We start from the raw sequence: 25,220 nt of genomic DNA on the forward strand, positions 1-25,220 counted from the left end.
CAGACAACTGTACCTCTTTTTTTCGGTTATAGGAATTTAAAAAAAAAAACTTGCAGTAAAGAGCATCTGGCTGCGGCAACGTACCGCCTGCGGAATGATGGCAATGCAGCAGGCTCGAGGCAGACGTTTGGAGGCAAATTCATACCAAAGACAATAAAACGATGCTCTTTGAGATAGCTTCACCACCAACCTGTGAGGAGAAGCCGAGTTCTTAGAGCTGTCATAACACTGACGGTCAAAGGCTATTAGAGTACAATGGTGCCCAGATATGGAATGAGATTCCAGATGACATCAAACTCAAACATAATTTTTCGGCCTTATTAAAAAACATTTTTCTTGTCTGTCCAGAACTGTGGGACTAAATACGTTTGTGCTTGGTTTGGTGCATTCATAAACCTATTTTTTGTTGTTTTTCAGAATATGTATGTGCTTAACATACTTGCAATGCCGCTAGTGTAGCATCTCACGTCTTTTTGTACATGTATTTCGAATGTCTGCCATTCTTTGGTGAATATTATGTATTTGAACCTTTCACTAGCCGAGCTGGCTATGAGTCCAATCAAGTTTTGATGTATTGGTTTTATAAAATAAAATGATGATGATGATGAAAGTCCATGGGGCCATGAGGCAATGTGCGCGGCGCGTTATCATCATTCTGCGGGAGGTAGAATGGTGCTCTATAAAGTAGCTTCGCCACTAAGCTCGAAAGCTGTGGGGAGAAGCCAACTTTTACAAACCCTTAGGGCTGTGAGGCAAAGGGCTAGGCGCGCACGAAAAAAAAAAAAAAAAAAGCTGGCTATATGAAACCAGAAAGGAGGAGTCGCGGGTCGCTGCGAAAGAAAAGAAAGTAAAAATGCAGCGATGAGTAGGGAAGGGAAGAAAAGGGTGAACATTCGTAGCACCGCAGCGTGAAGCACAGGGAAGCGGCGGCAAAGAAATGGAGGCGTGGCGGCACTGGGTGAGGGTTACCGCCACACCTCGACAGTGTCGAGTGCAATTGTTAGCTCCTCTTAAATGACGCTGAGGCTGCGGAAAATCACGCCGTGTTCACGCAAAACATTTGTTTTCACATGAAATCAAGCTCGCGTTATACTCGTAGCCGCATTGTATTTGTGCAAATGTGGTACTTCCTCAAGACGTAAACAAAATCGAGAAAATGTGACAACATGAAATGTGATAACAGAAAATAAATAATTATCACATAAAGGGACAATAACAGCAGGATGGAAGGTATTTGTGAGTGTTTCCTTTATAACCCAACACTGTGTTTAGTAAGCGGCCAATTAATTACCAGAGAGCGTCCTCAGATCCATGCCATTACCAACAACTGATATACTAAAGACGCTGACATACTAAAGGTTTTTGCTGGTCCGAGTCACTTTATAGTACTATAGAGGGATTCTACTGTACTGTGCTTACTGAAAGGGCCCTAAGCAACAGTTCTGCATATTATTACACAGCTTGGCCACAAATATGTGTCACGAAGAACAAAAGGGCACGGGCAGGGGCCGTAATGTGAAGGCAAAAATAACCGATGGCAGTTAAGTGTAATCGACTGGATTCCAAGAGAAGGCAAGCGCAGCAGTGCAGGCAGAAAGTTAGGTGGGCAGATGAGATTAAGAAGTTTGCGGGGATAAGAGAGGCCTTTGCCCTGCAGTGAGTATAGTCAGGCTGATGATCATGATGCTGTTTATCAAGAAGAAGCATTGGCAAGCACCAAACTGGTCCCATTCAAACTGCCAGCGGCAGCAGGGTTGCCGCCATTCACAATAGATAGCAGCATACTGACCTCGGGGTCGAGCTGGAGGAACTCGTTGAGCACCATCTCGTAGGCGGTGGGGCCGAGTCCTCCCCGTGGCAGCACAGGTGCCAAGCAGCGCAGCTGCTGCAGGCGTGCAAAGCGGAACACCTGCTCCTCCCAGAGGCGGGCATCTGCCCCAAACACGGAGAGGCACACCTCAGCCGCCCGCTTGAACTTGCCCTGCTCCTCCAGCTGCTCCAGGAACTTCTTGCCCACACCCTGCAGCCACCCCCAGACACACACATGCCACTGCTCTTCCAACTGGCCAAAACAGTTCTGAGAACGACAACCAAAGCAGCACCACATCTCATATGCACAGCTTTCTGTTTTCTTTATTTATTTTTAAATTGGCACACAAGGTGTTCCATTTGGCTTGAAACTTGAGCCCTGGTTTTAAAAACGGCTGGCACTACAGATGCCAGTCAAAAAAAATTCCTGGTGGTTGCCAACAGCAAACAGGTGTTTTCTACTTATCCCCTAGCTCTCAAGGGGGACACCCTGTATGGGCCATGTCTTTACATCAGATGCATCTCTTGATGCGCTTGGTAGGAAAGACAGAGTTGACGACTCTGCTTGTGTGTCTGAAAACTGGGTTTTCTGTATCTGCCTCATTCACAGAAACAATTAATTTTAACACACATCTGATTTTACAGCATATTTCCTCACTGTTGGCAAGGGCTGCCAGTACTGGCACATCATGCAGGCTATGCTACCATTTACTGTAGCACCAAAAATACCTATGACTTGCATGCAGCGACCTATGACACTCAATGTACTGCTTATCTCGTGGCACTATTTTGCCAAATGGTATTCGTTTAAAGATGCCTGCTGCTGGTGCTGAAACGACTTTTGGCCAAGTTCATCACGGTGGAACATTTTCCTTCTTTTGGCTTGCCCTTTGTTTAGAGCCACGCAAGTGATGTCAGTTCACGTTTATCCAATTTCTATGACACCACAAGCGGAGGAAACAATTCTGCTCTAGCAGCTGAACTCTCGAAGAACAAGCATATTTCTTTTATTGAGACAGCGCACTTACTGGCATAAGGTATTATTTACAAATATAGGTACACACTGGACTCTATAAGTCCAGTAACATCCGGTGGTGCGGCCCAAACATCCATTCTCCTACATCTGGTGGATGGCCTGGGGGGATCCGCACCGGAGCAGGTGTTTCTGCCGGATAGCACGCAAAGAGGGGCAGGCCCAATGCGAGTTTTTTGTGTCCGCCTCGCTGACAGGGTCAGGAAAGAAGGGACAGGAGTCGCTGAAAGTGGCATGGTGGCATGCTACTGTGCCGGCCAAAAACAGGTTACCGCTGGGGCGAGAGCTACATGAAGCCATAATTTTCGAAGCAGGACCTCTTCCCAGCGTGCAAGGCCGCTAGGGAGGTTGGTGCCACACGGTGGGAGAAGTGCTCGTGTGGGACATTTCAAAAAGAGAAGAAGTTCCACAACTAAGCAACTTCACCAATGAAGCACTTTACGGATTTCATAAATGGCACCATTCAAATGTTCTCACTCTGCGCACTGCTAGAAGTTTATTGATAGTTTCAGCCAAAGGTGAATAGATGCACAACAAAAATTTGGAAAGAAGAATGTATGCCAAAGAGGTTTAGAGAATGAGTGGGGTAACCACAGAGCTACATGAAGCTGCCAAGTTGTCTTGGGCATGCCTAGGTTGTTAACAATCTCATTGCCACTTATAATTATTACTCACCAGCAGTGTGTGCCTCTTGAGATCACGACTAGACAATGCCACCTGGAGAGCCTCCTGCACGCAGGGAGGTGGAAAGAGGTAGCAACATGTCACAAAGAGAACATTTTTCAGCTTCTGCTCAATTCAGAGACCTTTGCAAATCTAAACTATGAACTCATGCCACATTTTTATCAAGAAGCCCCAGTCTTAAACCTAAAGTGGTAATAACAAGAAAAAAACACTTTCAATGACAAAAGCAGGAAAAGCTTAGGTTCAATGCAAACCAAGTGGAGTCAATGTGCACAGAACAGGAGTCTCGAACTCATCCCACCAAACGGGAAGCATTGGCAAGCACCGATTTTTCACTGGCCAGCAGCTGGAGGGAAGTGCACCCCTTGTTCCAGCCATGACCAGTTTGAAAGCCACACAGTGATTCACAGATGGGGATAGGGCAAAGGTAAGCAATTGCCACCCCTTGATTTCCACACAAAGTATCTTCACTCACTGACTCACACATACACAATACAGTGAGCAAAAGCGTGTGGACCAGAAACCATGACTTTACAGGCACATCTTGTGATGCCTTGGGAACCTGTGACATGATTCCAAAGCAAAGGCTGACATTTTTAGAGCCGGCAGGTGGTATCCAGCTGCCTGTTAGCTACAGTCAAGGGTTCCCAGACGTGCTTGAAGCACACGCTGAGGTTTCCCAAGCATGCCTTACGCCAAACTTTCTTTTACTTAATTCATTTTGAGGCTAACCATACTGAAGTTGCCCGCAGCAGACTGTTTGACTGTATAGCCATTCATTATTAATTGAATCCGGGCATACTAGGCAGGAAAGAATGAAAGCCAAGACATACGGGTTCCTCACTAGTGTTCCCTGTGGTCAAGAAGACCAAGAACCCCATGGCTCAATAAAAGATCAGCTCAAGCATGATCACTTCCATGGCAATTGAATAAAATGCACTTCAAAAGAGGGATCCATGCCCAATTGCTCTGAAAGAGTGATGCTAGTGTACTGCCCCTGGTGCAGTACACTAGGTGCATGCTCATCACCCACAGTCAATTTACATCTTCATCTAGGAACCTCACTGTGTGGCTCGTGATTCCACTATTTACACAAGCACACAGTCACCAGCAGAGGAAAGCCCAATGTTGACATTTGGATCCAGATGGTTCTTTCCAGCACTTATTTATACAACAAGGACCAATATTATAAAATGATTTTTTTTTTTGCCTCTTGGCCAATTTTATTAATTTCATCTCGTCATTGCCTACAGCAACATTACCACTTCCAGAAGCAGTAGTGGGCCCAGCGCATAATGAAAGCTGACACAGCATCAAATGAAGGGCACAGTTAACTTCTGCTGCCCAAAGCTGCAGCTCACCAGCTCATCATCAGAGCATGGTAGTAAACTCCACTGGAACATCACAGTAGAAGAGTAGACCAAGAACAGCATAAGGCCACGGTCCGCCAAGAATGCACATGGCCTGCCACCTAACATGAGAGACAGGATGGACACCCAAGCTGGCTTACTTTGCCTGCTTGAGGCTTACAAAGTAAGTTTGTGTAAATATTTGATAATTTGGAATATTCAAGTGGATGCAGTAAAACATCTGAACGTTTGGTATTAGAAACCTTGGAAGTATTTGTCAATAGTGAGTAATGTTTCTGGAATGAATGCTTTCAGAGGTTTCAGGAGATTATGTGGTAGTCTTATTCATATAGTGGTAGTAGTCACGTACTATTACCAAGCAGGTGGAACTGCTTCCTACGCATTTGAGGTGACCCCTTCGTAAGCAACATATTCAACTGAAAATTATTCAAAGTGAATTACTGTTCACTTCGAGGTTGCTTCAAACAAACAAACGAACCCGTATACAGAAGCCTACTATTACAAAAGGGCACAGTCCAAGCCCTGCCATTTCTGAAAAGGGCCACCAGAGATGCCAAGTGGGCATCCGAGAGACACGTGGGTGTGAGAGAGGGAGTACCTCGTACTGCTGGTGCTGCACCAGCCAGTCCAGGTGGTCGTCCTGGTCCCGGGGCTTGGCCACTATCACGTCCTTGGGGCTCACCACGAAGAAGAGGCCCTCCTCCGGTAGGCTGTCTGCACCGAACCAAGAGGGACAAATGTGAACCACAACCTCATGGATAGGTTGGTAGCTCATCAGAAATTGATAGCACAAGAAGAAATGCTGTATATACTCACGCAATCAACCCACTTCTTTTCCAGAAAAGTTGACACCAATCTGGGGGGAGGGTTCATCATGCAGGAAAAATGTATCAACAGATTTTTTCGGAAGAGTTGATATCATACGCCCATTCGCCCATTCGTGTTGCCGGTGTTTAGCATTTTTCACTGCTGAAAGGTGTTTGCTGTATCACAGTGTGATCTAACGTTTTGTGGCAGCCGGCAGCACCGGCCAACTGTGGCGAGATAAAGCGATTATGCTGAACACCGGCCCTGAAGGTCACGTGCACATTTTTTATGCACGGTTAAAAAAGCTCGCAGGACGGTGGCAAGCATGTAATGCAAATGTTTAAGCATGAGCTGCAATGTGAGAAGGGTTGGGCGTTTTCGCTCCCAATCTCAAGCTTGCCAAATAGCCTGGAGGTCAACTGCTTCCTCCATAGCATTTCAGTGCAGTGGATGGTTTATAGCATTCTGGCTTAAACTGCTACATTCCTCTCCAATGCTCAAGTGCTCGCAGGCTTTCTAAGCATACAGCAGAGCGGCCGGGTGCACAGCAGTGCACCAAGCAAGCCACTGCTGCCAACGCTTCTACCAAGGGCACACAATGTCTTGGCACTCTGCCAAGTTGCAACAGGCCGTAACAACAAAATGAACTCTGTCAATATCAGGGTACATACAAGGCACAGTCTGTACTCATGTAATGCTGTCATAACCTCTCTTTATTTCTCTTACCCTCCCCCTACTCTCTGGAGTGCTTGGCTTTACTCAGGCTTGGCAGATGAACAACAGGCATTGCCGGAGCAAGCGCTCTTTTTTTACTGGGCCTTAGTGCTGGTCTTCAATAAAGTTTTTATGCGTTGCATATTGCAATCACTCAGTTCAGCCCTTGGGCGCGGCCGGGCAGCCACCATTGACCTTTAGCGCAACCACGTGACGTGACGTCACGACAGCCGGAGGAAAAGCTGGGCCCCAACTCGCGCGGTCGCGCGCGGCCGCAGCCACCACCTGACTCCCGCTCCTCCCGCTAGGGGCGCTGCGCCGGCGCGTGACGTCACGGAGGAAAAGCTGGGCCGCAGCCACCACCTGACTCCCGCTCCTCCCGCTAGGGGCGCTGCGCTATGATTGACGTCACGGCATATGTATAAAAGAGCTGCGCTCCTTCACCGGGACAGTCTTATACCCCTGTCACACGGGCATTTCGAGGGCCCTCGAACCGATAGTCTATCGACTCAAAGGCGATCGAGCACTGCTACACGAGCAGTTTCAATGGCAATTGAGTCAATAGCCTATCAAGTCAACGGAGTAGCACGGAACTCCATCGAGATATGCAACGCATTCTTGGGTTAACCAAGCTAAGCCTGGCCATTTTTTTCCTCCTCCTCCCTGTCAATATCAACAGCAGACGAAAGAACAAAACTATGTACTTACATTCACCTTCCAGTACTTCCCTGCCCTGTCATTTTTGTCCTCTGTTAGATACTGAGCCACAGTGATTCTGTGCTCTTCGATCAGAGAGGCATCATTTTCAAGAAAAAAAAAACTATAAAATTTACAGCCGTACCTCGTTAATACACCCCCGTTAATATGGACGTCTCGAATTATGGACAGTTCGCTTGGGGACCAAACTTTTTCAGTGTATTTATGCCTCGTTAATATGGAAACTCGCTGTCCGGACAATAGACAATGATAAAATGCATACAGCCCATTGCGGTGCACGTATTTTTGTCTTGTTAATATGAACGGTGATAAAAACAAGATGTCTACTGCCCCAATAGGATGTTTCATTTTCTGAAATTTGAGGGCAGGACACCATAGAAAGGCAGTGGAAAACTGTAAATGACTGAGTGATGGCCCTTACCTTTTGTGGTTTTGTGATTTGCAGTGCAAAGCTGCCTTGCCGATGCCTTTACCCATTTTCAAAATTGCTTAAGTCGCTATAAGAAAAACTCCCTGCGCAACTTGTACCATGTAGAAATTTGCATTCAGCAACTGTCAGCCAACTGAGTGCTCACTGGTACTATTGGTTCGTGAGATGTGAACAATCGTAGTAGTAGTAGTTAGTTCATTTAGCAACGAGGTGCCATCAAGCGTATCATAGAAAACAACTTGCGCCAAGCTGTAGCGCATTATTTGAAGCATAATAGTGACTGGGATAATGGGCCTGTAGCCCCCAAAATTATGTGTATTTCAACTTCATTCACCACCCCTATGCATAGAAGCAGACCTTAATAAGTGCATTTTTTTTTTCAGAACTTTTTTCCATCATGATTCGTTATTATGGACGACTCGCTATAGGACAATTTTGCTTGGGAACCAAAGTGTCCATATTAATGAGGCACGACTGTGCATGTCACATGTCCAGTTCAAGGATCGCCAGCTCAGCTCATCATGCAAGCCGCATAAGGAAGGCACATTTGTTTAGGACTCAGATATCTGAAAAAGATAATCCTTTAAACATGCAAAGCTTGTTTCTGTTTGAATAGGTTACTGTAATGCTGCAGCTGTTTATGAATGTGTATATAAAAGGTTATCTGATATTCTCCCCTGAGGCAATCGTCTGAGTAGCGTCAGAAGGATAACAAACCAGTAACTTTAACAATTGCTTAAAAGTTCGGTGCCCTTTTGGACATCCTTCATGTTGAATGTTTTCCCTGCAGAAATGGTGAGCCAAATGATGTCACACTTTTCCAAAGCAACAAAATTTATGCTTCATGTGATTAGGCTGGAGTTTTGTCTTTCACCATTCTCCATGTAGCCCTCTATGCGTCAAGCTCAAAGCACATGTCAATACATTCACAGTGCCCACAAACTTCCAGGCTCAAAGCAAGACCTCATTGCATGAACGCTTTATGAAGGCCCAATGGCCGTTCTGGAGCAGGTGACAGTAGTGTTCTTCTTGACCTGTGAAGAGATCCAAAATGATGTGCCCCTGCTTCTGTTTATTCTCAACAAAAATTCTGCAACACCAGCCAACCAAGTTGCCCACAGCGGTGTCAGGGCACACTCACCAAGGCAGTAGTCACTGGCACGGTACGCTCTGAAACCCCGCACAGACAGGATATCGCTGGAGTGCTCCAGGCATTCGTCCAAGTGGGGCTCCATAACCCGCATCTGCGGCCGGCTGCCCTCCTGCACAGCAACAGCAGCTGAGGGCTCGCCATAGAGACAGCGGAACCGACGGCTAAACTCCTTTCCTCAACACTCCACAGTCGATTAAAGTCTGTTTATGGTGGACATGCCATTCACAACACAACAGGAGCCTGACCCTGCCTAACAGGCTACAGAATATGGGCTTGATTCAGGTGCGCTATGGCACAACGGACCCATCTTAATTCCTGCCTGCTCCACATCGCTCACTGAGAGTGGTAAATGGTGAGGACATGTCTCATGAGCCCAGTCTGCAAATAACACAGGCATTAACCACACGGTGCATGTCGCCTCAGTAATGGGAACCTACAAAAAAATACGACAATCTAAATACGAGGATGAAGCACCAGCTCCCCTCTGATTTCAACCTTGCTCCGCCATGCTAGCTTTGACTGGGGATAAGGTTTCCATTATGCAGTCAGCACAACCATGAAAAAAATGAACCCGGGGGTAATTTTGGTGCCCTGCCTGTTTAGTGCCCAAAAGCACAATGCGACAGAATGCAGTTAAACATTGTTACTTTGACCACAGGTAATGTGGAAATCTGGACAATTAGAATTCCTGGCACGGTCCCAGCAAACGCTCATTTAAGTCTATGGCACTGGGTGCTCGTTAATTGGTATGCTACTGGGCTCACACCGGCTCATTTGTATGGTCTTCTGAAGGGGGGGCTATGACCACTAAGGTAAGCAGCCGTATAAATATCCCTTCTCTATCCTCAATTACATGGTGCCATTGTTGCTCATGCACCTCTTAAGCACGCACAATGGCAGGCATGATGACAATCAGAGGGCCAATCACTAGGCCAAGAAATGGTTCAGACATGTACAGTAGGCTGGGGGGAACAAGGGTTTAAAAATTTTGTTTACATGTCAACATATCTTGCTTAAACTTCATATGCAGCTATATCATAAAATGCTGATTTGAAATATGCATTTAGATTTAAAATATCTAACCTGCAAGGGAATATAAGGCAAAATAACATCCTAATTAGGTTAATTCTTAAGGGCCTTAATGGCAATTTGTCAGCTAAAGAAAGCTTTTTAAGAACAAGCTGACATTTTCAAAGGCCCACTGCACATCCTGCAGCTAGCAAAATGCCTATAAAGTTTGTTGATCATAAATAAATAAGAAAGTTGGAAAGAAAAACAATGTGGCAGTAATTAGCTCACACTTGACCTATTCACTAATCTGTCATGTTTAAAGGAAAAAGGAAAGCTTTAGGATGTGCGGCGGACCTTTGGAAATGTCTAGATATTCTTAGAAAAGCTTTCTTTAATTGAGAAATCATCATAAAGGCCCAATAGAAATGGCGTAACTGGGATGGTATTTAGCCATATATTTCCTTCCAGGTGAAATATTTGAAATTAAATGCACATTTGAAATCAGCATTCTATGATATACCTGCATGCAAAGTTTCAGCAAGTTGTGTTGAAAAATAAAAAACAAGTTTGTAAGGCCCCTCATCCCACTTTAGGACGAACTTGAAGGGAGCATGAAAATCTGTTCATTTTATGAGAAGTGCCCCTAAGATGAATGTAACTTTTACATGACTGTTACATAACAAAAATTAATCAGATTACCTTGCTGTGATAGATTATCACAACGGGAGCATTATATATGAAGTGAGCTGAAAACTAAAGATGTTAAAAAGCTTTTCATCCTGCTTGAAAACAGCACTGGTCTAGCTTTTTGTTTTCTTTTGCTGTCTGTTTTTCTCTGCCTTTTGTGCTGACAACTATTCATGCTCTTTTCTTTTTGCTTTCCTTTTGCTTAAACAGCACAAAAGACATCCAGCTGGCTGGTCGTGTGGTACAGGCACAGAATACACCAGACCATCTCTCCCATCTCGCCCCTTCTGTAGCACAGCTGTTATCAAGTATGCGAGTAGGTGCACCTCACATCTTTTTATCTGCCACAAACTACGCACGCAGACTTGGCACACGTATGCCGCCATGCAAGATCTCTGCACCGTGAAATCCCTTGCTGTAATACTGCGTCTAGTCAACAAGCAGGTGTTGCCTGTGGCAACATGCGGCATGTGACACAGGCGCGGTGCCAAGGTTTGGCCATGTCAGATAGCTGCGCCACTTGCAGGCTGCACTTGCAATGTAGCATCCCCTCGCCTTCGCGCAAATACGTGGGGATGCTACCCAGCAGGGTGCACTAAACATGTGGGGAAGCTCTCATGCACGGTACTTCTGCTGAAGAATTTTTTCTCTAGCTTGCTTCGAGAGTGCCTTGCGGATGCTTTGTGAATGGCGTTGCGCCGAGTCCTTATGGACCACGATCGCTGTGAAAGTTTGTCTTAAATGAAGGACACACGAAACAGTTTACCTTAGGTGGATCTTTGAAAAAAAAATAGACTCCTTGGGAAACCAACCAAATGTTCCTATTAGAGCTAGCTGCTGGCCCTTGTGGGGCCAGCAGCTAGCTATCTTCAACATGTACAACCAAGTGGGGGAAATGATATGCCAGCACATGCTGCTGGCCAATAAGACACCCTAGTAGAGCCAGGCGCCAGCACTGACACTGCAGCAAGCATACTGCCACCACCGTCAACATGGGGTTTCTCAATCTCCACGGGGGCAAGGAAAGCATCAAAGCGGGCGGAACTGTATACGGTGGTGAACAGCAAAGACATCACTCTATGTGCTGTTGCAGAGATTCATCTATGCAACTAGTGATGAACGTCTACACGTATCCGGAAACAGTCAGAGTCCCTGTGTATGCAGGCATCATGCACCTCCCGGCTACACGCAGGAAACACAACGACAACAAAGTGATGCAATGCATCATCGAGGATGTAAAGAGATGGGCTTCACAGCATGAAGTACTGTTTATGGGGGACTTCAGCGGAGATATCAAGCCCACTGACGGGTGTCAGGATTAGAACGGGGAGCTGCTCATTCTATGTAAACAGGAGATTCCCCTTGAGATGAACCTCCAGGCCGACTGTGAGGGCAAGTTCACTTCATGCTTCCGCAACAACTGCACCACCATAGACTATGCGCTGGTGTACCCAACTAGCCCAAATTGCTGCTCTATCACCAGAAATCAGCGGCACATATCATGCAAGTGCACAGAGACAAGGACGAACGCTTGAGGCTAGGGAGCGATCACAACCGCCTCTGCCTGTGATCCTTGACTTCCAGCTGGCGTCAACGTGGAGTGGAGCAACGAGGCCCAACCCGTCGGTACCTGCCCACGAGGTCCTATGAGCCATGCAATTCGAGCAGAACAGGGTGTGAGAGCAGGCAACAACATTCAATGACATATACGTTGATAAATTGAGGTGCATCATGCCCAAACACGAAGTACATACCAGCTCATGGGTGGGGTGGCACGCAGTGAAAGCGATGGCGGGACCAGGAAGTAAAGCAAGCCCTGGAAGTGAGGCGAGCAGCAAATCGGCTATACCGTAGAGCAGTCAAGCTCTATCCCAACGAAGACCATCGCCCAGCATGGGAAGAGTATCTTCATTGCAAGCGCCACATGCAAAAGCTTGTGCAAAGAAAAATTGCACAGTGCAACGATCAGAAGCTACAGGTGATCATGCTTGCGAGTTGCAACAGCAGCTAGCAGTTTTGGTCATAAATATGGAGGTGCTCCACCACAAACTACCCTGAGTTGCCCTGAGGGACAAGGATAGGGGATTAGTGGTCACCGAACTCGCTCAATATTTAACGCAACACCTGCAAGCAGTGTACGGTCAACTAGTATGTGAATCATCTGGAAACCTCACTGAGAGTCACCCCGCACCAAACAGCCCCCCAGCGACTGTGTCATGGCACACAAGCACTGGATTGGGCTATTTATTGCCCATGCTAGTGCCCATAGCGGTACGCACACAGCACAAAGCTTCAACATCCCCGCGGGCCTGGTCAAATGCCTGAGCAAATGAGATCAACTTGCTAAACCCTTCACCGGCATCATGTCGGGCGATGCTACACTTGGTGACTGGCTTCAAGAGTGCATGTGTCAAAGAGGGGAGGTAACCAAGGCCTTCTCCGGAACTAAAGCTGATCAAGGCAACCAGTGTGCTGCACCACCTTTTCGCCCACATTGTGAAGAGATGGATCGTCGGTTGGACCAAAGAAAATGGACACCTCACGAAATTACAGTCTGGATTCCAACGGGGACAATGGCTTGAGGATACCGTCTTCACCTTGACCCAATGCATTGAGGCTGCATGCCGCGAGTCATGGAGACTCATCGGGCATTTCCTAGACATAGCAAAGGCCTATGACAGCGTCCTGCATGAGCCTCCGCTACACCGCATGACCACAGGAGTGGCTAGACTCAATGGTAACAACTAAGAACCAGTCGCTGTTCGATGAGGCCTGAAGCAAGGATGCCCCTGTCTCCACTCCTGTACATGCTATACACGTCGCAAATGGAACAGCTGCTTATAGACTTGGGTATAGGCTTCAAGCTTACCTTCTCAGGGGCAGGTCTCCCAGAATCATGAACACTCCCAGGGCTACCATTTGCAGATCACATTATGCTGTAGGCCGAGAGCGAGGCACAACTGCACAGGCTATTTATTAACTACACATGCAGAATATCTGGCTACACTGGGGCCGACCTTCAACCTCGCCAAATCAGCTGTGTTGCATTTCTCGGGCCCGTCAGATGAAACTCCCACAGTGCTGCTGCCCAATGGAGACGCTGTACCTCAAGCCACAGAATACCGATACCATGGGGTGCTCCTAACCACGACAGGTGCTCTAAGCACGGCTCACAAGATACCCCTGAAGATGGCATCGACATATGCATGCAACATCTTTCGACAACAATGCCTCTGGGGTTGCAACCGTTACGTGCTCGCGTTTGAGCTGTGAAAAAAATTAGCTGCGGTTTAAACTTTGGTTAACCCTGGTGAGAAGCGAAAGCTTCCTTTGCATGGCTACACTCACAAATGCCACACACACTGTTCTGTAAAGCGTCGACGAAATGCCTGATGCCTGATGGGGAAGTTGCCACCTGCCATGGTGGACAGATTGTGATGACATCAGTAGGTCACAAGACCTGCCACGTGACACCTGTCATGTGACTGCACTGATGCTGCCCTCTTGAAAACCCAGCGTAGTGAAGCTTTCGCTTCAATAAGTTTATGTGCTGGGGCTGACTTTCGCAAATGCCACCCTGTGCCTCTCCCCCCCCACAAGAGTGTGGCTCGAACAGGTGGGTCGGCTAGAACTTGGCTGCCACGGTCGAGCTGCTGGGGAGGCAATCCAGGGAGACATGGGGTGGCTGAAGTTTGAAACCCGTGAAGCCCACATCAAAACTGCATTTGGACACAATGGTGTGCCCATGTGCAATTCCTGCACCAGAAATATGGCTTCTTGATGCACACGCAAGAACTCTATGCAGACCCAAGTGCATCAGGAGGAAAATACCCAATGGAGTGCTACTGTGCAAAAAAGATGACCCTGGCACTGAACCATGCACAAAAAGAGAGCGATCTCTACTGAGTTGCTGTACGACAACAGCGTCGGCAACACTCTGCTTTTTAAGGCACGGGTGGGAGCACTCCGCACCCTGGTATACTGCCGCTGCTTCGAACCCGCTCCTGAGGTACATGCGGAAATGTGCAGGGCCTGTGGAAGCGAGGAAACAGCGCAGCACATCAGGCTCCAATGTGAACAACTGTCACGCCAACCAAGAGAGGACACCACGCTGCCGCCGGCATTGGGATTTGCACCGGCGGAAGGCGATCAATGCAACATTGCACCTCCACTGTGAAAGCCTGGCTCCGCATGTGGTGGGCACTCATCAAGTGCTAACAGCAGCCCACCACCCCTTTTCTCAATTTTTCCTGTTTTTTTTACCCCCTTTTTTTGTTAATTTATCCTTGCTTGGGCGCAGTACTGCACCCACCCGATACAAAGAGGACCGCCACATATCGTCATCATCACCTGGAAAGTGGTCGCCGGGACTAGACACTTTTTGAAGCAAAGCTTCCCAACAACTGGTATGACCTGAGAGCTCTGGTTTTCATCACATAAGGAGACAATCACTGCCCAGTTTTCCCTCAAATAAATTTAGAGCTGCAAACACATCTTGCAGTTTTCTGGGGGGAGGTCACTTGATAATTCAACCTTTTGGCAATGAGGACTTTTTCTTATCTCTTGAAGTGCAAATTCCCGAGGTTTTACTATAGGCCAATATCGCCTCCATTTCTCTTCACAATAAGCCATTGTGAAACAGTTAACCACACCTGTGGTTGTCCGATTGTGCTCGGCAGTCAAACTGCATTATCGTCACCTCAGAAACAATGACTCAAAATGAATCACAGCAACATTTTCTCTCAGCTCCCTGGCTCCTGATGGGAATCATGCCATGCCATTCTTGTACCACTTCTCTATTTATGCGAGTCTTCAGCACGCATAGCAGATGGTGACAGCAGCACTCACAGCTGAGTCGTCGTTGTTCTTCAGCACAGTGAGAGCTACGAGGCTTCCCGAGCAGAGGGGCGCCAGGCCACACACGTAGTAGTCGGCTGCAAACATGGCCACTGCACCAAAGTGAAGGACACGGTGCCATGGTAAACGGTAGTTTACGGCAGCTGCTGTTACTCAGCAAACAAACATTGACAAACTTATATGCAAAATTGCTAGAAATGTTACCTGTAGCACGAAACTCACTGAAAGAAAAACTAAAGATAAGTTCTATTAGAGCCTACTGAATGTATAACATTTGCACTTTTACACAGTACTCACAACAAAGTATTGTGAGGCAACAAACAAAGAGACTAATGAACATAAGAAGAATTCTAACACAGAAGGAAACATTTCTGACGCCAAGAGCAATTTTGATGCTGTCAGTGCACTACACTAGCAGTTAATTTTTTACAGGTTTTGCAGGCATGTAAAAAATTTTGTATAAAGTGTCACAATGGTTGGAAATACAAAGGCCGCGCTTTTTGTTTCCATTGATTTGGCGGGGCCCAGCCTTTACATGGGACTGGCATTTTTTGGAAAATTTTTAGGCTACAGTGAAGCCTTAATTATGCGTCCCCCTTTTATGCTGCGACACACATTTTTATGATGAATTAAAGCAGTTCTGGTGAATCCTTCAAAGTGCCTGATGACTGGTGCATTAACAACTCAGAGTTAAAGCTTGTTGCCTGACTTACCTAGCCCCATTTGCCGTATGGTCGCAAATACCATATTTACCATACAGCGGTGCTTTAGCTCTCTAATAATGCCTCGGAGCAATGCTCCCTGCATGCGACCTGCGGCCGTCAGTGTGAGGTGAAGTTTTCCTGGCTTGCTTTTCCGCGGACTTCATTGTTGAAGGCCTTGTGGAGATCAGTTATGCAATTATTTAATGTGAGGTTATTGCGTGATGGTAAAATGGTAGCAAGGTTAGACCCTTTATGATAGGCTAGATTCAAAGCCCTTTTCCTGCAGCTTCGATGCGAAGCATGCTAGGCCAAATGACACCGGGTGACTACCTGATGGGTGGCATGTTGCTGCAAAGAAGAGCACCGCAAGTGTGGGCGCACCCCACATTACTAGCTTTTGCGCAGCATAATGTTTTATCCTTCCTGATGAGAACGCCATGTGCACAAGATGAGTTGGCAGCGCTGAGGTACCGTGTGTTCGTGGCTCGAGGCAGTACTACAGCCCGGCGTGTTGGACAACAACTTCGTGGTCTTACTGGACATTGCAGGCAGTTATCGACTATTAGTTCCCAGCAGAACACACTACGTGGGAAAAATTATACATGCATGAAAATTTTTTTTGGCTGACTTACTTTTTTTTTTTAATTACCAGCTGCCAAGTTAGGGGCGCGGCCTTTACATAAAGATGGCCCTTACATGGGTATATACGGTGGTGTTGTTACAATACAAGGATCTATGAAATAAACACCTCACAAATCATGGAATCACTTTCTATTTTGAAAATCCACATAACTCAATGAATTCACAAAAGAAAGTGATGGTATTAACGGTAGTAAACTCTGCATGAGTATAGAAGAGGATGCTACCAAGCTCACTGTATTGACAAATATTATTTACTGTGATGGCTAGTTGACATGAAGGAGCATCATACTTATAATATGAAGGACATTAAATTACCTTGAAACAGAGAAATCATTGCCGGGTGGCCACAATTTAAGAAAAAAAAAAATGGAAGGGACACTTTAAGCTCCGCCTTAAGGGTATGATGCGATAGTGTAATGGGCTAATTCCGATGTATGCAGAAGGCCATTCTCTACTTTACATTCATACATCCCTTGGAGTCCTCACACCCCTCCTGGCACAGTGATGCAGCAGTTAAGCGATGCGCCACTGCCCTGCCATGGCGGGTGCTCCCAGTGGTGGGCCTTGTGCGGCCCAAGTTGCTCTTCCCGAGCGACCAATCCTTTATTTAACTGACCATGGTGGCCAGTTTGCTCATTATCCAGTGGGCAGGTTGTGATGACGCCACAAGGTCACATGACCGTGGTGGCCCACCTGCCTTCTAGGTGCCCTTCTGGGGACCACCTGCCAAAGTCGTGCCCGTGATTTTTCGCTCACAGCACCGGCACCGGATTTTCTAAAGAATGGGGCCTTTAACACTATTGTGTTAAAATGCAAGTTTGCTACAAACCAAATTGTGTACATGACTCCCTTAAAGGTATAAATATAAATCTTGAAATGACCCAAGCAGTGTGGCGGAACACAAGAAATGCTGTGTGCATGAGTAAACATGCAAGAGCCATGTGCCTGTACACCGTGAATTTTCAACACCGAACACAAAAAACAGAAATTACACAAGCAAAGAATGAGATACAGGTGTGGTGGCATGTGATGTGGTGCTGAGACTTTACCATTCTAAACTACACTCTGCGCTTCGTGTTCAATTTAAAGGAAAGCACTGCATGCCAGAATAGCATAAGCAGTGAACAGATTTTCACACCCAACTCCCTGCAGCAGTCTAGTGGAATCGCAACCATGTTTAAAGGGGGAGCCTGGTCTTGAAAAAATATTTTATTAATGTAGTCATAATTATGAAATCTTCAGAGAACATGTATTTTTGCATGCCGATTATAATTATTCATTGAATTTCATGTAAAACAATTCCTTGAGCATTTATGTTGTTGTTATGCAAGTTTTTTGTGAAGAGCTTTCAAGAATGCTTACCACAGAGAATTTGCTAAAGTGCATGTTTTTGGTTTCTCTTGGCATCAACGAATGCAATAAGGGTAAAATTATCATCCTGCCTATCATAAAAAACTGAGTTATACGGTATTGATTGCCACTTCAGTTACTGGAATAAAAACTTATTTTTGCATTTTTTAAGTGGGAACTTAAAATTCTATAACTCAACTGATATGATAAGCAGGAATACAATTATACTCTTATTGCATTCCTTTATGTCAACAAAACCCATAACATCCATTTCAGCAAGTTCTCTGCAACAAATTTTCTTGAAAGCTCTTCACAAAAAACTCACTAAAAGTGCTCAAGGAATTGTTGTACATGAAATTAAATAACATATTTAGAATCAGCAAACAAAAATACATTTTCCCTAAAGATTTCGTAACTGTGACTACATTAATAAAAAATAGTTTTTCAAGGCCCAACTCCTCTCTTAATATACTGCTGAGGTGGCCTGGTGGTTTGAGCAATCGCCTCGTGTGTGGGAGGTGTGGGGTTTGATCCCCAGTGCCACCAGGTACCCAAGAGTTTTCCAATGGCTGCAGGCTCTCCCCTGGTCTGGTGCTTGGCCTGTCTGGGGAGCAATGCTCAGAAAAAATGGACACTCGAACCAACCTTGTGCAGACCAAAGACACATTATCCCAGGGAGTCTTTGGCCAAGTCGCCCTATATTGTCCTCAATGTCATTGCGATTATAAATGACGGAACATCACTTCCTGCTCTGTAACTGCCAATCAGGCCTCTCTTCTCCAGAAGCAGAAAACTTCACGTACCAATCTCGACGTAGTTGCTGGCCAAACCCTGTGGCTGGGGCTCTGGCTGTCGCTGGCGGACGCAGCAGACCTTCACGCGGTCAGCCCAGCCCACAAGCAGGCGCCGCTCATCCTGCCATGTCAGCACACACCGGTGGAGCTCTGGTTTCAGCCTGCGCATGGTGAGGCTCCAGGGAATGCACTCTGTTGCCACCTCACATCACTGCTGAGTCATTCCACACCAAACGGCCCAGGCGTTATGCTCAAACATCTCCAATTTGTTCAAAAAAATTCACGGAATCTTATCCCAATGTGCGTAATCAAAGCCTGAAGTATTTTTGCCGAAAAAAATTTATTCATCAGGTGAGCGCAGTTTGAATATATAGAGAAGGCGAGAAACCAGGTACTACTCAATAATTAATAAAAAAAATCAAGCTTTTAGAAAAAACTCACAATTTTTTCAATGATATTTGCTCAGATTCTGGCTTCCGATATAATTCAAACCATGCAGCCTTATATGGCATAAATATTTTTTTAAAAATCGGAAGAAAATATGAACATACTATTTTTGTCGTTTTTGTTTAAATATCAACCTGCTCTTGGAAATTCAGAAAAACCATATTGCTTCTTTAGATGTCTAATACCTACAACCAATGTTAGAGGTGATGAAACTGTATTCATTGAAGTAAAAATAAATATAAAAGTTGTAAAAAAGTGCGTTTTAAGCCAAAAAAACTCGTTAATTTCACCCTGAGGTGGTCCAAGTAAAAACACAAACAATAGCCGGTTACGTAAAACAGTTTATTGCCTTTCATTTCTTAAATTTTTAACGAGGTAATTTTTGTTTGAAGTGAGAAAAGAATTTTTGAGGTTGAACTCCAGTGCCACAAGTTGCGTCGAGTCTTAACGCCTCTTCACCGCGGAGCACGACACTGTCTACACTGTGGCCAGACGAAATGTAGAGTCCTAGTTCTTAAGTGAGGTTTGCACTGCAGGCAAGCATGAGAACGTTGAGTAGTCAGACAGGTATTCATGGAAAAAGATTTTCTTAAAGGAGCTCTGAGAGGGGCTCTAATAAAGTGATGGCATGCCAGAGATCTTATGGCACCCCGCTTCACGAATATTGTCCAGCAGAAATTTTTTCAATACGCTTTGTAGCAGCTGAGTTATCTGTAGTCGAAATTTGAATTTTATCTTCTTCACACCTTTCTCTCTTCTCTCGTCACTTTTTGCACGCTGGAAGGTCAGTGCTCCTCCGCCGGCTAAACCTCCGTGGGCGAAGTTTCCTGACCCACCGGAGCTACGCGGCTTATTGGCCACAGCCATGGTAGCTGCCTGATATCTGAAAGAATCTAACCAATAGCCATCTCTCAACTTGTATACGCAGATGCTAGCAAAGTAGGATGGTGTGAGCATGAAAAAGTCATCAGGAAGGGCTCGTCAACTTTCGCGTGTGACTGTGGGTTCTCCGATGTGTGCAGATGTGTATTGGCTCAGGTGCTCATGACAACACCAAGCAGTGATTGAGAGAGTTGATGTACTCTCCTCGGATGGTGTTTCCGAGCCCTTTTAACGCTGCTGGTGCGGCACATGCCCCAGTGAGCTAGTTGTTTGGTATGGAATTTAACAGAGTATACTGAGGGGCCAGTTGGTCAGACATTATAAACAAAAACGTAGCATATGGACAGGACGAAGAAGGGCGAAGACAGGTCGGTTGCTACATTTACAACTCAGTAGAATGAGACGGTAAACCCCGCCACATCCCAGAGCAACAACACGCATTGCATGACTTAAAACAAGGTAAAAACAAACTGATAATCTTAAAACGTGTGGAAAAAGAGCAAAAAAAAAAAAGAGAAAGAGCGATAGATGATAAAAGGTGCTAAGAAAACTCAAGTGCGTTTTAAAAACTTCAATTCCTTCTCCATCAGACACCCAGATGGGGTGCTGATGCACGTGCCTTCACTGCATATCAAAATTTCCTGGGCTTCCAAGATTTCCCTAGCCAATTGGTCTTTACCACGCCTTACAATCTCAGTACGATTAAGCAGGCTGCAATGGTTGTTTTCCCCTGCTTAATCAAATAAAACGGACAACCGCAGCCGCACAACTCGGTTAGAGCGAACGCGAAGGCGTCGTAAACTCGACCCCGACCCCCCCTCCCCCTGTTCCTTCACTCTGCAGCCCATCTCCCCATTTTGAGAAAAAAAAAAAAAAAGACGTGCCAAAAAGCAATAAAAACAGAGCACTGGAACTGCAGAACGCAGGCCTACCGCGCGTCGCCGTGCGCTTTGGCGCTGTCACGTGGTATGGCTAGATTGCTCAGATGATCACATGCCTTGAGTCGATTCCCCAATCAGCACTCCGCCTTGTGTGCTGCTACCATGAGCGGGCAGCGCGCAGTTGACGCATTGCTGCTTTCTACAGTTGTTACGCTCTCGGTTCACGTGGTTCGCGCTGCTCTTGTCGCGGCATCTTTAGAGTTCTGCGGACAATCGGACGCTTTCGTCATAAGATTGCGAGGGCTGCAAACCCACCGAACGTGATGGCAGACTGTGCTTCGGGTCCAACATCGACTGTGATAAGAAAAGCTGTGAACGTCGCAACAAAGAAAGCTATTCTTATTGAACTTGGTCAAAGAGCAAAGAACTGCGACTTGGTGAAGAAATACGGTCAGCCAAATTCAACAATTTTAACAATTGCCAAAGACAAGTGCAAGCAAACGCTGACCCGACGACGAGAAAGCGCCTTCGAAAAGCGACCTGCGCGGATGTTGAAGATGCATTGCTTAAATGGTTGCTTGATGCTCGGTTTTGCAACATTCCCGTCAGTGGTCCGCTGATGCTTTCCAAGGCAAGAGACTTTGCTTCCCTATTGGAATTTCCCGATTTCAGCCCGGGCAATGAGTGGTTGCACCGGTTTAAAGATCGCCATGGAATAGCTTTCAAGACCATCGCCAGCGAAGCAGCCTCAGCGAACATCGAAGACATCGATACGTGGCTCTCTGAGAACATTCTAACGATAGCAAGCTACATTCAGCGGGACATGTACAATGCAGATGAAACTGCACTCTTTCATCAAATGCTGCTGTCGAAAACCCATGCCTTTAAAGGAGACACGTGTGATGGTGGAAAGCACAGCAAGGTTCGCGTGACCGTCCTGTTGTGCACGAACATGGACGGCAGTGACAGGCGGCTGCCATTTGCCATCGGGAAGTCTCGCAAGCCACGGTGCTTTGGGACTTATGTTCCAGTCCGCTACAGACACAACAGAAAGGCTTGGATGATGCGCGAATTGTTCGCCGAGTGGCTGGTTGAATTCGATCATGACATGACGAAGGAAAACAGGAACGTCCTACTTGTGCTCGACAACTGTTTTGCGCACCACGTGCAGCCTTCCCTAACTGCGGTGACCATACTTTTTCCGCCACTGAATGCGACGTGCAAGATTCAGCCACTGGACATGGGCATCATTCACGTGCTCAGGGTTTCTTATCGGTGGCGCGTAATCCAATGGATGCTGATAGCAAGAGACCAGGTGCCGACGCTCCATTTCGGATCTCTTTGTTTGACGCTGTGGGAATGCTTAAAGGCCTCTTGGATTGAGCTAACTGCAGAAAGCATTGCGAATTGTTTCCATAAGGCGGGGTTTAAGGGCTCAGGAACGACGGAGGAGGTTGTCGAACAGTCTTGCGATTTGACACAAATGGATTTGTGGCAGTGCGTCGTTGATGCGCAACTGGCCGTACCTGATGTTGCATGGATGTGGGTGTGGACGATGACGCTGAGATAGCAGAGCCATGCACCAACGAAGCCATAGCGCGTGAAGTGCGAGCAACCGAAGCCGAAGACATCGAGGATGATGACTTGCCGCTAGTTGCCGTGAGCACTTCAACAGCGGTTAGTTACATCACGTTCCTGAAACAGTTTGTTGCCAGCAAGGGCCTTGGAGACGACCACGTGGCCGCTCTGGACAGGCTAGAAAATGCAGTAATAGGGTGTGCTTTTAAAAAGCAGATGCAGGTCACAAACTTTTTAAAGAAATAAATGCTGTCTTTTATTTATTTTGGATTTCTGTCTATATAATTCGAGAAGCCCACTTACTACGAACTTCGGATATAACGAACGCAATCAGCGTGACTGTCAGGTTCGTTATAAGTGGGCCCGACTGTATATCGAAAGCCAGAATCTGTGCAAATGTCAGTGAAAAAAATTGTGAAGTGTTCTATAAAAATTTGAATTTTTTATTAATTATTGAGCAGTTCCTGTTTTCTAGCCTTTTCTAAGTGTTCAGACTGCGCTCCCCACAGGAATAAATTTTTTTCGGAAAAAATATTTCAGGCCTTGATTATGCACGTTTGGATAAGTTTCCATAAATATTTCTGAACAAACTAGAGACGGTCGAACGCAACGCCTGAGGTGTTTGGCATAGAATGACCCTACTGTGAATTCCCCAAGCGCAGTGAAGCTGGCAGCAGAGACACATGCATCAACTGTCATGGGTGAAGTTGCAGGAAGTAGAGTGGCCCACAGCAGTGGTGAGGGGTGTGCATTATGGCATGCTAGTCAGACTTGCTCATTTTATCTTACCATGATGTGCAGGCTTTAAAGACTGGTGCCCCCCCCCTTTTTTTTCAAGCTTTTACAGGCTAGATTTTGAGATATTATAACCTTGTCATAAAGACATTTTGTGATAAGCAGTGACAAACATATGAATGTATTTGAATACATTGTGCAACAAGAAAAACTTGCAGCTGCACTGATATTTTGAGGTATGAGATGTTTTAGATAATAAGGGCTTACGGTAAATTAAAAGGCCTCATCTCGAAACAAACAGTGGCACACAAATACTGTAGGCAGTGGCTCAGCCTGCACTCTGGATGCACATATTTGATTGTGAACGGGTAAATATCTACAAAAAATTGGTGGAAGTCACCAGTATCTGGGTCTCTCAAAGCATAGTTGAGTCAGGTAACATTTCCAGTCATTAAGACACCGTACTTCGAATTCTACTTCTACACTCACAAGAAGCTTAACCATTAAAACTTGACAAATGCAGAACTTCACTGCTCTGAGTATGAAAGGTATGAACAATGGCGCACAGCTTTTTCATGTGCCACAAAGCCCCTGGCCTATGAGGTGTGCTACAGCAGGGGGTTATGGAAGTCTACTGGTCACATTACCACTTGTCTGCTTCCAAATGACAATCATGCCCACAAGCAGCTGAGCCAACCAGCCGTACAACCAAAAAAGTTGCGAAGCACCAATCAGCTCTTTTACATGCATAACCAGGCCCCTTAGTGCTCCGATTCCGCAAAACGTCACGCATCAAACCATTTTTCATGAAATTGTGTGTTAGCACCCGCATTCTCTTTTAGTGAAGCTGTTGCTGTGGGCACCATCTAGTGAGGCAGATAGAAATTTGATGAAATCACCTGAACTTTTTTTGAAAGCTAAAAATCTGATTATTAATAAAGTTCCGCAGATGCCTTGCCATACTTGCTTCCCCATCTGCTCAAGCAAGTTAGCACATGAAGTGTGGAGTCTCCAGCAACAGAAAAATTTAAGTCCTTAAGAAAAGAATCATGATACTGGCACCTGGCACCTTTCAAAGCAATATAACTAATAGTAGCAGCAAAAAATTACCTGAGTAGGCTATGGCTTAGTTAAAGGAGTTGGCAAGAGCCGTCACTGGTTGCTAACCTGACATAGAGGCAGCGCGTGCTTAGCGCTGACACTTCCTGTACTCTCACTGCTGCACGACCTTCCTGGCATGAACTTTGTCAGAAATGGCAGTTCAGGGTCCACCCGCTTCAGTGAAGAAGCCATAGTCGTTGTGTGTGCATGCATGCGCGTGTGTGTGTAGAATGTGGCACCGATCCAAGCAGCCAGGCTGGTGGAAGTTGAAGGTGGGCGGCGCAACCAGCACAACTAGGGGACTGCAATTCAAGAGAACTTCCCGGCACCCTCCAGGCCTGGAAAGTGCCTGGAAGTGTACCCACTGGAGGGTGCTCTGGAGGAGGTACCTCCTCCATGGCAGATTCATTGTTCTGAACTCACGAAATTAAAAATTTTCCAGTGCCGAAAATTAGGGGCCTTACACGACAGTGCTGCTTCTTGGCTGAGGAGAGCTTTCTGAATGTCGGCCATCATGGTGAACAACCCACTCCTCAGGCCATCTGATGGCAATTTAGTCTGTTATGTGTATGACTCAAGATTACAAAGCACTCTTAACACTAACACTCCCGGAGATTGCACTGAATCTACTAAAAGAAATCATCTGCTGCTGGCAAGATTTCCTGAAAATGACTCCATTTGATAGTTCTTAGCATGTAGGCACTTATCAGTGGCACGTATAGATCAACTGATACGCTGAGGCTCAAACTTGATAAACAATACCTCCAAGTTAGTAATGTGTACTAGCCTTCACCGATTATTTTGGATCGCTGCATACAGACTGATTACTGGCAG

The 25,220-nt window shown here is 46.1% G+C and overlaps 1 protein-coding gene across 3 annotated transcripts in view; it reads right to left on the bottom strand.

Annotated features, from left to right (window-relative positions):
* The window catches only part of lt (vacuolar protein sorting-associated protein light), a 175,820-nt gene that overhangs the window by 85,244 nt on the left and 65,356 nt on the right, over positions 1 to 25,220 (bottom strand). For all 3 annotated transcript variants that reach the window (XR_013313229.1, XM_077657307.1, XM_077657308.1), the window contains 6 exons: positions 18,772 to 18,923; positions 15,264 to 15,364; positions 8,706 to 8,826; positions 5,495 to 5,610; positions 3,518 to 3,571; positions 1,790 to 2,020 (listed from right to left, as the gene is read on the bottom strand). Coding sequence is in view for 2 of the 3 variants with exons in the window: in XM_077657307.1 (XP_077513433.1) it covers positions 1,790 to 2,020; positions 3,518 to 3,571; positions 5,495 to 5,610; positions 8,706 to 8,826; positions 15,264 to 15,364; positions 18,772 to 18,923 (775 nt within the window). In the remaining variant the exon portion in view is untranslated. The remainder of the gene's footprint in view (positions 1 to 1,789; positions 2,021 to 3,517; positions 3,572 to 5,494; positions 5,611 to 8,705; positions 8,827 to 15,263; positions 15,365 to 18,771; positions 18,924 to 25,220) is intronic.

Source organism: Amblyomma americanum, chromosome 3, assembly GCF_052857255.1.
Source record: "Amblyomma americanum isolate KBUSLIRL-KWMA chromosome 3, ASM5285725v1, whole genome shotgun sequence".
Classification (NCBI taxonomy): domain Eukaryota; kingdom Metazoa; phylum Arthropoda; class Arachnida; order Ixodida; family Ixodidae; genus Amblyomma; species Amblyomma americanum.